At 42.7% G+C, this 15,767-nt stretch overlaps 1 protein-coding gene across 1 annotated transcript in view; it reads right to left on the reverse strand.

The window, feature by feature from the left end:
* The window catches only part of LOC122812307 (complement C3-like), a 2,177,376-nt gene that overhangs the window by 1,576,900 nt on the left and 584,709 nt on the right, over positions 1-15,767 (reverse strand). The window contains exon 11 of the mRNA XM_044084710.1: positions 1,976-2,122. Within this exon, the coding sequence (XP_043940645.1) occupies positions 1,976-2,122 (147 nt within the window). The remainder of the gene's footprint in view (positions 1-1,975; positions 2,123-15,767) is intronic.

A 15,767-nucleotide genomic window follows, 5' to 3' on the forward strand; every position in this document is an offset into this window, starting at 1 on the left:
TAGCTGGAGGGCCAGGTTTTAGTTTTATTTCAAAGGAAAGCATTTTGTGGTCTGATCTCACCAAGAAAGATATTACACTAGGGGGTGTGCAGCACTCTGCCATATTAGTGAGGGCCCGATCCAGTATGGTGGCACCCCTGGTTGTTGTACTGACAATCTGGTACAGGATATTTGTGTTAACAAAATCCAGGAATCTCTGTGCCTATACTTTTGGTGTCGTATATGGCTTCCAGTTAATAGTGTGGTAATTAAAATTACCCCTGAATATGGCATTGGGGTAAATGAGTAGTGATTTCAATAAGTTTAAATACAGGGTATAAGTCACCTGGGTCAGACAGGGGAACTCACAGCTTGCAAGGAAGTGTATTGGGTTTTGCCCAGAACCACCCTCTGTAACTACTCCCTTGCTCCAAATAACCTAATTATATATAAATAATGAATGTCTTTAATGCTTTTCATTATATTCAACTAGGATCACTTGTTTGTGTGTTTCAATAAAGGATATTCCATTTTAAACTAAACTGTGGGACTACCTACTGTTTTATTATTTTGTAGTTTGCATGTTGAAGTTCGGTTTTTATTACTGAACTAGGTGCATAATATATTTCAAGGAGTGAAATTCACATTCTCCACACTACAAAGCTTCTGCTTGGTTTGTTTTTGAATAGGTTGCATACTGGGATTTCTAAGACTTCGAGGGATACCATGGATATTTCTTTTTATTCAATATTCACACACACATATACTCACACATACACACATACATACACACACACATCCACACACACACACACACACACACACACACACACAGAAACATACGCATACACACAGTCAAATGCACTCACAGACAAACATACACATACACAAGGGCAAACACACACACACGCACACACACACTCACTCACACACACACACACACACACACACACACACACACACACATACACACACAGAAACATCCACAATGCAAGCACACACAGACAAACATAAGCATACACATGCAGGCACACACACAGACAAACAAGAACATGCACACACACACACACACACACACACACACACACACACACACACACACACACACACACACGCACACACACAGACACACTCTCTCTCTCTCTCTTTGATCTCTTTTTTGGCATTAGCTTCATAATTTGTCATGTAACTATTGTGTCACTACTGTCGCATCAGTCCCTATTGCATCAGTCCATTATGTCACCTTAATAATCTGTCATGCCACAGATGTGTTGCTTTTGTTGTATCATTCCACTATGTCATTTATCGAGTCGGTCATTTATTCTGCTGTGTTAGATTGCTAATCTGTTCTCCTGACAGTGAATGATCCCACCAATGTCTTGTTTCCATGCATTTGTCCAGTGTCCTGTTTTGCCAGTATGTTATTTTTATCAGTGTACTCCTGTGTCAAATTCTCTTTGTAATTTCATGACCGTGCACTATTTGTGCTTATGGTTAGAGTTCTGGCTAAAAGGTTCATCGGCAAGTCTAGTTATCCATCAAACAAATACACGTACAAACAAACAAGGAAACAGACAAAATAAATAAGGGAAATGTAATAAAATGTTTGAAAATTATGAAACTCCCATTGTGTGTGAATCATTTGAATCTGTCCTGGTGTGGTTATGGACTGTGTTCAGGGCAGTACACTTACCTTATTTTGAAATAAATAAATAAATCCCTTCATCCATCCATCCGTCTGTCCATCCACCCACCCACCCACCCACACACAAATACTGCTTCACAGATGCACCACTTCACTTGGTCCGTGTATGATGATCTACAACAATAAATATCTAATTACAGATGGCTGTTTCTGTGTACACATTGCTGTCATTTTAACTATTTAACAGATTTAAAAGACATAAGAAACAGCACACAAAATACTGTTAAACACCAAAAAAGCATGCCTTTCAATGGTTGCACTGTAGCTCTTGCTTTTTAGCTCCATTCTTACCATGATAACTAAGTCTTGACGAGTGCCTGGTGTATTTACAACTAGCTTTGTAGTTCCGTCTGCATTTGTTATTCCTCTAAATTGGCCTGGATGTGCTGCCACAGGAATTTCAATAGCTGGAGTACCATCTGGGTTTGTTACATAGACCTAACAAAAATAAAAAATAAGAAGTTAATGACAAAGAAGCAAGTAGCTGTACAATTCAATAGCTTCACAGCTTTCTGATTCACTGTGTAAGTTTTTAATGTGTTGTTCATTAATTTCATATCTGTATGCTGTCTCATAACTGCTATTTTACCACAAAACTCTGCCTTTGACTTTTTTAAGTAAAGACACACTTTGAATCAGTAACATGTTCCAAGGTGTGTCCCACTCTGACCAAATATAGTCCATGTTATGTCCTGTTCTTTCCTAGAATCATATTCAATGTAAAGCCTTTCTCTGTCCCAGAATCTTATATTTGTTTAGACAATGTGTAATATAGTGAATGAGCTGGTCAAATAACCTCTTTTGGAAGTTTTTATAGATTCATAGGTTTATAGGAGGTGTCTAGACTAATGGCCCTAGGGCCTATACAAGCCGAGCCATGTAATGACCTGAGTACCCTTAGTGTCCATCGTTAGATGGTCTTTGTTAGCAGAGTTATGCTATGATCAGCGCCATCTGCCCCTGTCTGTAAGGGACATAGGTGTCACCCCTGGGAAGAATTTAAGGGCACCTGTCACGGGCTAGGTTGAGATCCCTGGAGTGAGTTAATGATGTCTCATCTGATTTGTTCTGTTAATGTCACGTGCTAGGTTGAGATCCCTGGAGTGAGTTAATGCTGTCTCATTTGATTTGTTTTGTTAATGTCATGGGCTAGGTTGTGATCCCTGGAGTGAGTTATACTTGTCTCATTTGATTTGTTCTGTTAATGTCACGTGCTAAGCTGAGATCCCTGGAGTGAGTTAATGCTGTCTCGTTTGATTTGTTCTGTTAATGTCACGGGCTAGGCTGAGATCCCTGGAGTGATTTAATGCTGTCTCATTTGATTTGTTCTGTTGATGTCACGGGCTAGGTTGAGATCCCTGGAATGAGTTAATGTTGTCTCATTTGATTTGTTCTGTTAATGTCACGGGCTAGGCTGAGATCCCTGGAGTGATTTAATGCTGTCTCATTTGATTTGTTCTGTTAATGTCACGGGCTAGGTTGAGATCCCTGGAATGAGTTAATGCTATCTCATTTGATTTGTTCTGTTAATGTCACGGGCTAGGCTGAGATCCTTGGAGTGAGTTAATGTCATCTCATTTGATTTGTTCTGTTAATGTCACGGGCTAGGCTGAGATCCCTGGAGTGAGTTAATGCTGTCTCATTTGATTTGTTCTGTTAATGTCGCGGGCTAGGTTGAGATCCCTGGAGTGAGTTAATGCTGTCTCATTTGATTTGTTCTGTTAATGTCATGCGCTAGGTTGAGATCCCTGGAATGAGTTAATGCTGTCTCATTTGATTTGTTCTGTTAATGTCACGGGCTAGGTTGAGATCCCTGGAGTGAGTTAATGCTGTCTCATTTGATTTGTTCTGTTAATGTCACGCGCTAGGTTGAGATCCCTGGAATGAGTTAATGCTGTCTCATTTGATTTGTTCTGTTAATGTCACGCGCTATGCTGAGATCCCTGGAGTGAGTTAATGCTGTCTCATTTGATTTGTTCTGTTAATGTCACGGGCTAGGTTGAGATCCCTGGAGTGAGTTAATGCTGTCTCATTTGATTTGTTCTGTTAATGTCACGGGCTAGGTTGAGATCCCTGGAGTGAGTTAATGCTGTCTCATTTGATTTGTTCTGTTAATGTCACGGGCTAGGCTGAGATCCCTGGAGTGAGTTAATGCTGTCTCATTTGATTTGTTCTGTTAATGTCACGCGCTAGGTTGAGATCCCTGGAGTGAGTTAATGCTGTCTCATTTGATTTGTTCTGTTAATGTCACAGGCTAGGTTGGGATCCCTGGAGTGAGTTATACTTGTCCCATTTGATTTGTTCTGTTAATGTCACGGGCTAGGCTGAGATCCCTGGAGTGAGTTAATGCTGTCTCATTTGATTTGTTCTGTTAATGTCACGGGCTAGGCTGAGATCCCTGGAGTGAGTTAATGCTATCTCATTTGATTTGTTCTGTTAATGTCACGGGCTAGGCTGAGATCCTTGGAGTGAGTTAATGCTGTCTCATTTGATTTGTTCTGTTAATGTCACGGGCTAGGCTGAGATCCCTGGAGTGAGTTAATGCTGTCTCATTTGATTTGTTCTGTTAATGTCACGCGCTAGGTTGAGATCCCTGGAGTGAGTTAATGCTGTCTCATTTGATTTGTTCTGTTAATGTCACGGGCTAGGTTGAGATCCCTGGAGTGAGTTAATGCTGTCTCATTTGATATTTTCTGTTAATGTCACGGGCTAGGTTGGGATCCCTGGAGTGAGTTATACTTGTCCCATTTGATTTGTTCTGTTAATGTCACGGGCTAGGCTGAGATCCCTGGAGTGAGTTAATGCTGTCTCATTTGATTTGTTCTGTTAATGTCATGGGCTAGGCTGAGATCCCTGGAGTGAGTTAATGCTGTCTCATTTGATTTGTTCTGTTAATGTCACGGGCTAGGCTGTGATCCCTGGAGTGAGTTAATGCTATCTCATTTGATTTGTTCTGTTAATATCACAGGCTAGGTTGGGATCCCTGGAGTGAGTTATACTTGTCCCATTTGATTTGTTCTGTTAATGTCACGGGCTAGGCTGAGATCCCTTGAGTGAGTTAATGCTGTCTTATTTGATTTGTTCTGTTAATGTCACGGGCTAGGCTGAGATCCCTGGAGTGAGTTAATGCTATCTCATTTGATTTGTTCTGTTAATGTCACGGGCTAGGCTGAGATCCCTGGAGTGAGTTAATGCTGTCTCATTTGATTTGTTCTGTTAATGTCACGGGCTAGGCTGAGATCCCTGGAGTGAGTTAATGCTGTCTCATTTGATTTGTTCTGTTAATGTCACGGGCTAGGTTGAGATCCCTGGAGTGAGTTATACTTGTCCCATTTGATTTGTTCTGTTAATGTCACGGGCTAGGCTGAGATCCCTGGAGTGAGTTAATGCTGTCTCATTTGATTTGTTCTGTTAATGTCATGGGCTAGGCTGAGATCCCTGGAGTGAGTTAATGCTGTCTCATTTGATTTGTTCTGTTAATGTCACGGGCTAGGCTGTGATCCCTGGAGTGAGTTAATGCTATCTCATTTGATTTGTTCTGTTAATATCACAGGCTAGGTTGGGATCCCTGGAGTGAGTTATACTTGTCCCATTTGATTTGTTCTGTTAATGTCACGGGCTAGGCTGAGATCCCTTGAGTGAGTTAATGCTGTCTTATTTGATTTGTTCTGTTAATGTCACGGGCTAGGCTGAGATCCCTGGAGTGAGTTAATGCTGTCTCATTTGATTTGTTCTGTTAATGTCACGGGCTAGGCTGAGATCCTTGGAGTGAGTTAATGCTGTCTCATTTGATTTGTTCTGTTAATGTCACGGGCTAGGCTGAGATCCCTGGAGTAAGTTAATGCTGTCTCATTTGATTTGTTCTGTTAATGTCACGGGCTAGGTTGAGATCCCTGGAGTGAGTTATACTTGTCCCATTTGATTTGTTCTGTTAATGTCACGGGCTAGGTTGAGATCCCTGGAGTGAGTTAATGCTGTCTCATTTGATTTGTTCTGTTAATGTCACGTACTAGGTTGAGATCCCTGGAGTGAGTTATTCTTGTCTCATTTGATTTGCAGATGTGCAGCATCGCCATTACGGCAGGGTTCGAGACTGCCCTGTAAGCCAGGCACAGGTCACCTCTCAGCAGCCTGTATGATACACAGTACAGTGACAGGGCTTTCAGTCTTTCCATGTATGTCATGTTTTGGAGGTCCTGGTTTCTCTTGGTTAGAAACTTCTGTGGTCTCTCTAGTTGGTGCAGGTGCCTGACGAGGTACATACAGAAGGAAGCATTGTAATCAATCAGTGGTCTGATAAAGGTTGAGTACAGTGGAGCTATAACCTCCCTGGTCTTGGATGTGATGCCCTTATTTATGAGCTGCATGAAGTAAAAGGCTTTTCTTACCACTACGGACACATGGTGATCAAAGTTTAGATTACTATCAACCTGTGCTCACAAGTCTCACAACACTGGGTTTGAGCTTAGAGGGATGATATCTATATCAAAATTAGCAGTGGCTACTTTTTTTTCAGTGGGGATAATGAAGCATTTCTTGCATTATGTTTTAGCCCATGAGTTTAACACCAATCATTTGCCTGTGTCAGTCCATTCTGTAATATGTTAACATTGTTGTGACACTCTATGATTGTGCCCAACTTACAGTCATCTGCAGACACTATAAGCCACAGGCCATCTACCTTCAGCTGGACTTCAGAGAAGTAGATTCCAAACAGTAGAGGGCCAGCACAGATCCTCGTGGTACCCCACTGGTAACTGGTCTAGTGCTGGAGGCGGACTCCCCAAGTTTGACAGTATGTGTTCTGTAGGTGAGTCAGTTTTCTACTCATCTAATAATGTATGGATTAATCCCTAGCTGATACCTGAATAGGGGAGTGTGTCAAAGGCCTTGGCTAAATCAAGATAGACAGCATGTACTGTTTTTCCCTCACTCAGGGCTTTGGTGACATTCTCAAAGAAGTCCACTAGGTTTAATAAGCAAGATTTACTCTTGATGATACCAAACTTGGTTAGATCTAGGGTTTGAAGGTCCCTTATGTCCTTGTGGATAAGGTCTATGATGATTCTTTCCATGGCTTTGCAGATAAGGTGGGTTAGGCTTATGAGCTGAAAGTTCCCATGGCCAGTTGATGGACCCACTTTGTGCAAGGAGGTTATTGTTCCTGTTCTCCATTCTGCAGGGACAGAGCCATTTCTCAGGCTATTGTTAAAGAAAGTGCTGAGTGGTTCTACTAGGTCTTGTGTTAGATTGTTTAGCAATCAGCCTGAGATGTTATCTGGTCCCACAGAAGCCGTGTTTTTAGCCTTGGAGAGTGTTTGTATGACCTGTTCTTTGAAGATACTTTATAGAGGACTGGTGTCAGGAATGCTCTGGGGTATGTCTGGTGGGGACAGGGGGATGAAGTTATTGCCAAATCTGTTGGCTAGCAGGTTGACAATTTCCTCAGGTTCAGTGTGAGTGGTACCATCCACTATAAGTTCGAGACACAGCTGGGCATTCCCTTTTAGGCTTCAGACATAGGTAAAAATGCCTTATGATTGGCTTTAGCTAGGGAAGTTAATTTAGACTTGTAGCTTGGAAGGTATTCTTCCTCTGTTGACTAAGCTGAGTAAGTTTCTTTCTTTTCTGTATAAATTATTTATATGTACAGTCCACCAAGGTGGCTTGTTTTTGTTCCTGTTGGGTACAGCCATGTCAGTGCATTTGTTTAAGTTGGTGCATAAGGCATTTGTGTATTTCTCTCCTTAGGGGTCATTGTTGGCTATGTTGGCAGGGGCTTTGAAACTTTTAATACCATTGTTTAGTAGGCAATAATTTGTTTTGGAGAAATTTTTCATATTTTCTGCTCCTGTGGGGGATGTCAGGTTTGAGGTTTACTTCAAACAAGACGGATTTATAGTCTGACCTTAGCAGGGAGGGTAACATACAGGGGGTAGTGCAGTGACCCCTCCCATGTTAGTGAGCACTAGGTCAAGGACATTTGAGCCTCTTGTGGGGGTGCGGACCAACTGTTCCAGGATATTTCAATTAACAAAATCCAGGAACCTTGTAGTGATCATAATTGTGCTCATGTAAGTTGCCCATTCGATGGAATGATAGTTGAAATCTTACATGACCAAGACATCTGGCCATATATTGAGTGACTCTAGCAAGTCTAGGTAGGTAGTGTGCTTCTTCTGGTTCATGGTGGAGGACATGTAGCTAGCGATGATGTGGTAGGGTGGTATGCTTCTCCTGGTTCATGGTAGGGACCTGTAGCTAGCGATGATGTGGCAGGGTGGTGTGCTTCTCCTAGTTCTTGGTGGGGGACCTGTAAATAGCGATGATGTGGTGGGGCAATGTGCTTCTCCTGGTTCATGGTGGGGGACCTGTAGCTAGCGATAATGTGGTAGGGCGGTGGGACCTGTAGCTAGCGATGATGTGGTAGGGTGGTATGCTTCTCCTGGTTCATGGTGGGGGACCTGTAGCTAGCGATGATGTGGCAGGGTGGTGTACTTCTCTTGGTTTATGGTGGGGACCTGTAGATAGTGATGATGTGGTAGGGTGGTGTGCTTCTCCTGGTTCATGGTGGAGGACCTGTAGCTAGCGATGATGTGGTAGGGTGGTGTGCTTCTCCTGGTTTATAGTGGTGGACATGTAGCTTGCGATGATGTGGTAGGGTGGCGTGCTTCTTCTGGTTCATGGTGGGGGATCTGTAGCTAGCAATGATGTGCAGAGGTATTTTACCTGTAGTTAATTGGACCTGGTGTAGCTCAAAAGAGTCGTACTGTTTCAGCAGTTTTGAGGTGTACTTGGATTTAATGAAGATGGATACACCACCACCTCTGGTTCTTTCATGGTTATTTTCGGGGTCTGAACATGTGAAAGGTATTGTAACCTTGTACAATAAATAATCCAATAAACAATGCTGAGAGGTAACCAATGGCTTGAAAAGTTGGTTACCTCTCAGCATTGTTTATTGGATTATTTATTGGATTTTTCAGCTGCAGAGAGGTATTTACACCATTGGGAATTATATTTTTACTGATTGTAACCTTGTACGGCCAGGGTGCTGTCTCTTGCCTTGAACCAATTCTCAGTGAATGCACAAATGTCAGCATCTTCCAAGCTGAGGAGTGCTCCCAGGAAGTGCAGTTTACTGTTAAACTCCTAGCATTAAGCAGCATGACCTTGAGAGTTTACTGTTAAACTCCTAGCATTAAGCAGCATGACCTTGAGAGTTTACTGTTAAACTTTTAGCATTAAGCAGCATGACCTTGAGAGTTTACTGTTAAACTCCTAGCATTAATCAGCATGACCTTGAGAGTTTACTGTTAAACTCCTAGCATTAATCAGCATGACCTTGAGAGTTTACTGTTAAACTCCTAGCATTAAGCAGCATGACCTTGAGAGTTTACTGTTTAAACTCCTAGCATTAAGCAGCATGACCTTGAGAGTTTACTGTTAAACTCCTAGCATTAAGCAGCATGACCTTGAGAGTTTACTGTTAAACTCCTAGCATTAAGCAGCATGACCTTGAGAGTTTACTGTTAAACTCCTAGCATTAATCAGCATGACCTTGAGAGTTTACTGTTAAACTCCTAGCATTAAGCAGCATGACCTTGAGAGTTTACTGTTAAACTCCTAGCATTAATCAGCATGACCTTGAGAGTTTACTGTTAAACTCCTAGCATTAAGCAGCATGACCTTGAGAGTTTACTGTTAAACTCCTAGCATTAATCAGCATGACCTTGAGAGTTTACTGTTAAACTCCTAGCATTAAGCAGCATGACCTTGAGAGTTTACTGTTAAACTCCTAGCATTAAGCAGCATGACCTTGAGAGTTTACTGTTAAACTCCTAGCATTAATCAGCATGACCTTGAGAGTTTACTGTTAAACTCCTAGCATTAAGCAGCATGACCTTGAGAGTTTACTGTTAAACTCCTAGCATTAATCAGCATGACCTTGAGAGTTTACTGTTAAACTCCTAGCATTAATCAGCATGACCTTGAGAGTTTACTGTTAAACTCCTAGCATTAATCAGCATGACCTTGAGAGTTTACTGTTAAACTCCTAGCATTAAGCAGCATGACCTTGAGAGTTTACTGTTAAACTCCTAGCATTAAGCAGCATGACCTTGAGAGTTTACTGTTAAACTCCTAGCATTAATCAGCATGACCTTGAGAGTTTACTGTTAAACTCCTAGCATTAATCAGCATGACCTTGAGAGTTTACTGTTAAACTCCTAGCATTAAGCAGCATGACCTTGAGAGTTTACTGTTAAACTCCTAGCATTAATCAGCATGACCTTGAGAGTTTACTGTTAAACTCCTAGCATTAATCAGCATGACCTTGAGAGTTTACTGTTAAACTCCTAGCATTAATCAGCATGACCTTGAGAGTTTACTGTTAAACTCCTAGCATTAATCTGCATGACCTTGAGAGTTTACTGTTAAACTCCTAGCATTAAGCAGCATGACCTTGAGTTTGTCTTTAGTGGATTTCTTTACTCTGGAAGTTTTGTTGTTTGGATATTGCAGAGTTCCTGTGATTTAAAAAGCTTGTTTCAGCTACATATTGTACTTATTTTACTGCCTGCACTATAACAAAGTCATTTTGTGTTTAAATTACCTGTCTACCTGTTGTAAGCTACATACTCAAGTGTGATAGCCATTTATGTGCATTTAAAGTGTTTTTTTGATTGTATCTGCTTTATTTTCTGAAAAAAAAAATAAAAAAAATACTTGTTTTCCTGCCTTTCTAAGCTAGTATAGTCCAGTTTTCAGGTTAGTGCTGAATTCAGGGCTGTGTTACAAGTTTCTGTGTTTGCCCATACCTTACTTGGATAGAAGGAGGTTTCTCTGTTCACCTGTGAGAGAGGGAGCTTTGAGCAGCCTATCTGTCTCTGGTGGAGTGGTTTCAGCCCAGAAATTAGTAGTTTATTGGCCATTTTGGGCTAATTTCTCTCTCTTTCATTTCCCTGCTATAAAACTCGCATTAGTGCAGGTTTGAGCACCAGGCAGAGCCGGTTAGCCAGGGTATAACTATTCCCGGCTCCACAAAGTCTACTCTTCAATTTTTTCCTTGGAACTAGACAAACTTTCAACTTAAGCACTCAAACCATTCACTTCTCAGCCCGGCACTTGCTCAAAACTCATAGCAAGCACTAATAAACCTTAGCAATAGACCTCCCTATACTGTAGAGAAGGACAAGGCTCTCTATTCAATCTTACCAGCCAATCAGTGAAACAGCTCACTGTACCTATCCAGGCATGTCCAAAGGGAAGTTTAAGGTGTACTCTCTGGTCCAACTGGTGAATCTGGGCATTTGAGGCAATGTTCTAACTGCCTTATGTACACAGACAACCCTCTCCTCCTACAACCAAACACTAATACATGCAAGAGATGCAATTATACAGCCAAACTGGAGGCTAAGCTCTCTCAACCCAAGACTGGACCAGACAGTCAAGAGGAAAAGGGAATTAGAATAACCACAGCAGACAATTATTGTTGAAATAAGGAAAAGGGAATTACTTGCATCACACCACCAGTCTCACATACACCTATGAAACCAGCACTGGCAAAAAACACACATAAATACACAAAAACATACTCGGAGGTTCTAAATAAAAATCTGCAAAAGCAACAGAGCCCTCCAAAGCAGACATCCAAGCAACCTCCACACCCAACGCAAATCATGAAACACATACTTCACAAAACCAGTATGCCATGCAATCACAGCCCTTAAGGCAAAATAGCATACCCAATCCAGTAATAGGTGACTCTATAGTCAGGCACACTGACGTCCCACTCACTAGGCTGACCAAGGAGAAGGTTGCTGTTAGCTGCCTGTCGGGTGCCTTGATCCGCCACATAACACAAGCACTCAGGTCACTCCAGAACAAGTACAAATACGACTCTGTCATTGTCCATGTTGGTGTGAATGACCTGAGCCATACCTCCCTGGACTACATGAAAAAAGACATGGAGGAGCTCTCTGATCACATAGCCCAGGACGGTATGACCTTGACCCTGAGTAGCATCCTGCCCTCACCAAGAATGATACCACGGTATAAAGAAAAAATTATCAATTTCAACAAATGGCTAAGTTTCTGGTGTCATTCAAAGGGGATTCAGTGTCTGTCAGCCTGGGATGACATGCTTGACAAGCCACGCTGCTTCGCTAGAGATAGCTTGCACCTGTCACCCTTAGGCTTTCGAATACTGGCCAAGGCTCTTGCCACCCCCATAGTGCCTTTTTTATGCAAGGCTCAAAAGACAAACCCACCGCCATAAATAGCACAAGTAACAAAAAACTGAGGGTAATGCTACTCAATGTCAGAAGTCTAAACCTCAAAATGCACACACTCGAGGCACTCCTCAGTATGGAGAAAATTGATATATGTGCAGTAACAGAAACCTGGTTTAAGGCTCCAGAGAGCACCCCAGCACTACCAGGCTACAACTCATACCATACATTTCGGCCACAATACCCAGACCGAAATACAAAGGGGTGGGCATGTCCATATTCATCAAGGATACCCACACCTCCAGGTTAGTGGCACAGCACGATGCCTCAGAGATCATCCATGTGCAACTAACAATGGGCAGAACTGCAATTCAAATTGTAGCTTGCTACAGATCACCCATCATGTCCCAGGACTCCCATTCTACACTTCTGGAAACACTGGGAAACATAAAGGTCCTACCAAACACCCTGGTATTGGGTGATTTCAATTACCCAAACATTAACTGGGAGAACTACTCAAGTACTAACTCCCTTGCCCAACATTTCCTAGAATTTTTAAACTCAAATGCCTTGGATCAACTGGTCAACACCCCCACAAGAGGTGACAACATATTGGACCTGGTCCTCACCAACATGGGCGACCTGTGTTCCACACCGGAGGTCAACACCTGGCTGGTTAGATCTGACCATAAACTAATCACTCTGGATATTCACATTCTGCCCCCACCCCCGGTCAAAGAAACCACCTTGAAAAACTTTTCAAAAGCAAACTTCATGTGACTTAAGACCGAGGTGGAAAGTTTCAAATCCCCCATGCTAAAGGATAATGCTGCCCAAGCTGAAAAATCCTTTATTAATATACTCTACGGGCACCTACAAGAATGCATGGATCATGCTATCCCAAGCAAAACCAAGACTCACTCCTCCAAGAAAAGAAAACCAGTCTGGTGGACCCCTGCCATAAACAAGCTATACAATAGAAGGAGGAAACTAGTACAGAAAAGAGTAAAATCCCAAGAGGGGAAGACATCCCGGATCAGTATCAGCAAGAAACTACGATCCCTCATAAAACCATCCAAGGCTAGCTTTGAAAGAAAAATTGCCAAGGACTCCAAAGATAACCACAAGGCATTCTTTAACTATGTCAAGAATCTAAGTGGCAATGCTCAGATCTGCTCTGAGTTAGTGCAGAATGGCACAAAATACACTGAACTGACCGATATCTCCAACATCCTGGCAGACAGGTTCAGTGCAAACTTCACCCCCTCTCACCCCCAAAAGGGCCCATAACCATAGCAGAAGAATGTAGTGCCCCTGAAATCACAGACATTCAGGTTAAAACAGCTCTCTCCAAAGCCAAAAACACAGCATCAATGGGACCGGACAGTGTCCCAGGTTGTGTCCTACATGAGCTCAAAGATGAATTAACCCCTCACCTAAACACACTGTTAAAACTCAGCCTCTCCACAGGTTACATGCCTATAGAGTGGCGCACAGGAACGGTTATTCCGTTCCACAAGGTGAAGCCACAACAGACGCCGGGAACTATCACCCTATAAGCCTGACTATCTTGCTCTGCAAGGCTATGGAGTGCATCATCATGGAGCTCATTAACAGAGACATTGGGAACCTCCAAACACTGGACCCTACCCAGCTTGGCTTTAAGGGCAGATCATGCCTCCTAAACCTGGTGGACTTCTTTGAGGCAGCTACCAAGGCTATAGATGAGGGAAAGGTGGTCCACATCACCTACCTAGACCTCGCAAAGGCTTTTGACACCATTCCCCCTTCTGGTATTATAGACAAGCTCACCAGCCTGAACATAAACTCCTACATCATGAGATGGGTTGCCAACTCACTCACAAACAGAACCCACATGGTAGATGTTGTGGGAGCTAGGTCTGACTCTAAACTGGTTACAAGTGGCATTTCCCATGGCTCAATCCTAGGACCCCTCCTGTTCACCATATACTTCTCAGAGGTACAGGCAAGCACAGGAGGACTATGGCTGACCAACTTCACAGATGACTGCAAACTAGGGGCTATAATTGACTCTCTGGCTGACACAGACATCCTCCAAAAGGGTCTCACTGAGACAGATACCTGGTGTCAAACCCATGGCCTCAAGCTAAATGCCAAAAAGTGCATAGTCATCCCCTTTGGAGAAAACAAAGTACCCACAAATTACCACACAGGTGGTAGCCCCATAAATATGGAAGATGAAATAAGGGATCTGGGGACCCAAGTAGATAGTAACCTCTCCTTTGATAATCACATTGCCAAAGTGGTTAGAAAATACTTCTATGTGGCCCACCTAATCATAAATGGGTTTGCATTCAGATCAAAAGAGGTCATTGTGCCCCTCTACGCGTCACTCATCAGACCCATTATAGAGTACAATTCCCCATTTGGGATGTACCTTACAAGACACCCGCAACAGCTGGAAAGACCACAGAAGTACCTCACCAAGTGGATCACTGGCCTCAAACAGATGCCCTATGCAGCTCAACTGAAGAAACTCCAGCTGTACTCAGTTGCATACCGCCTACACAAAGGTGATCTCTGACTGACATACAAGGCCATGTCCAACCCAGAATTGATGGACATGCTCTGCCTAAAGAAAACCATATCCCCCCGAGCCACATGCTCTAGGGATCTAAACCTCAGCAAAACAATAAATAGGACATGCTGGAGGGATAGATTCCTGTCCCAGAGACTTTCCATGCTCTGGAACAGAATTCCAATCTACATTAGGCAGAGCTCCTCACTAACACTCTTTAAGAGAAACCTTGACAAGTGGATGGGAAACAGGAGGTTTACCCCGGGGATCACTTCAGTGGCTCTGCTGGACAGAGGCACAAGGAACTAATATAAGGGGGCGGTGAAAGCCAACACATTCTGGCTAGGCTTATAAATGCCTTTGGGAAGATAACTTACTACCTACCTATGAACCTATAAAAGAGGCACTATAGGTTAGCACACATCTTTGCCAGTATCCAAAAGCCTTAAGTAGATAGGTGGAAGCCATCTCTGGCAAAGCAGCATGGACTGTTGATCATGTCTTCCCAGGCAAACAGATACTGGATCCCCATAGAGTGACATCAGAAGTTAAGCCTATTATTGAAATCAATAATTTTTGTCTGTATTGTGGCATCATCCTAGATGAAAGTAGAATGCAGCTTAGGGCTACGGACATACCTGTCTGGAAAACATAATCTGAGAGTTCAGTCATGTCTCTTTTCATATAGTCCAGAGAGGTATATCTCAGGTCATTCACACCAACATGTACTATGACAGAGTCATATTGGTATTTGTTGCTGAATCATTTGAGTGCGTGTATGATTTCATGGATCCTGGCACCTGACAGGCAGCTGACTGTGACCTTCTGCTTGTTCAACCTGGTGAGGGTGACATCTGTGTGTCTCAATATTGAGTCGTCTTTGACCAACACATTAGGTTTTGAGGTGTTTTGCCTTAGGGTCTTAATTGTCAAGACACTGATATGTGTGTTATGTGTAGTGGTGGATTCTGTTTGTGTACCAGTATGTGTATGCTGCTTGTGCTTGGGAGGTCTCTAGTCTTTTGGTAGAGTCCTAGTGAGTACCTCCACATATGTGGGTTTCAGTGTCTTGACCTTATCTTGTGTGAGAGGGGAGCTGTGTGCCCTGACAACCTGTTGTATGTCTTGTATATTGTTATCTGAGAGGATTGATTCTAATTTCATGGTATAGTTACATCTCTCACATGCTGTGTTTGTTTGCTTTAGGAGCAAGTTGTTGTGAGTATACATGAGGCAATTACTACACTGCCTTAGGATGCACATGTCAGTCAGGTTGGCCAAAGAAATGGTG

Source organism: Protopterus annectens, chromosome 9.part0, assembly GCF_019279795.1.
Source record: "Protopterus annectens isolate FY-2018-M chromosome 9.part0, PAN1.0, whole genome shotgun sequence".
NCBI classification, from domain to species: Eukaryota; Metazoa; Chordata; order Ceratodontiformes; family Protopteridae; genus Protopterus; species Protopterus annectens.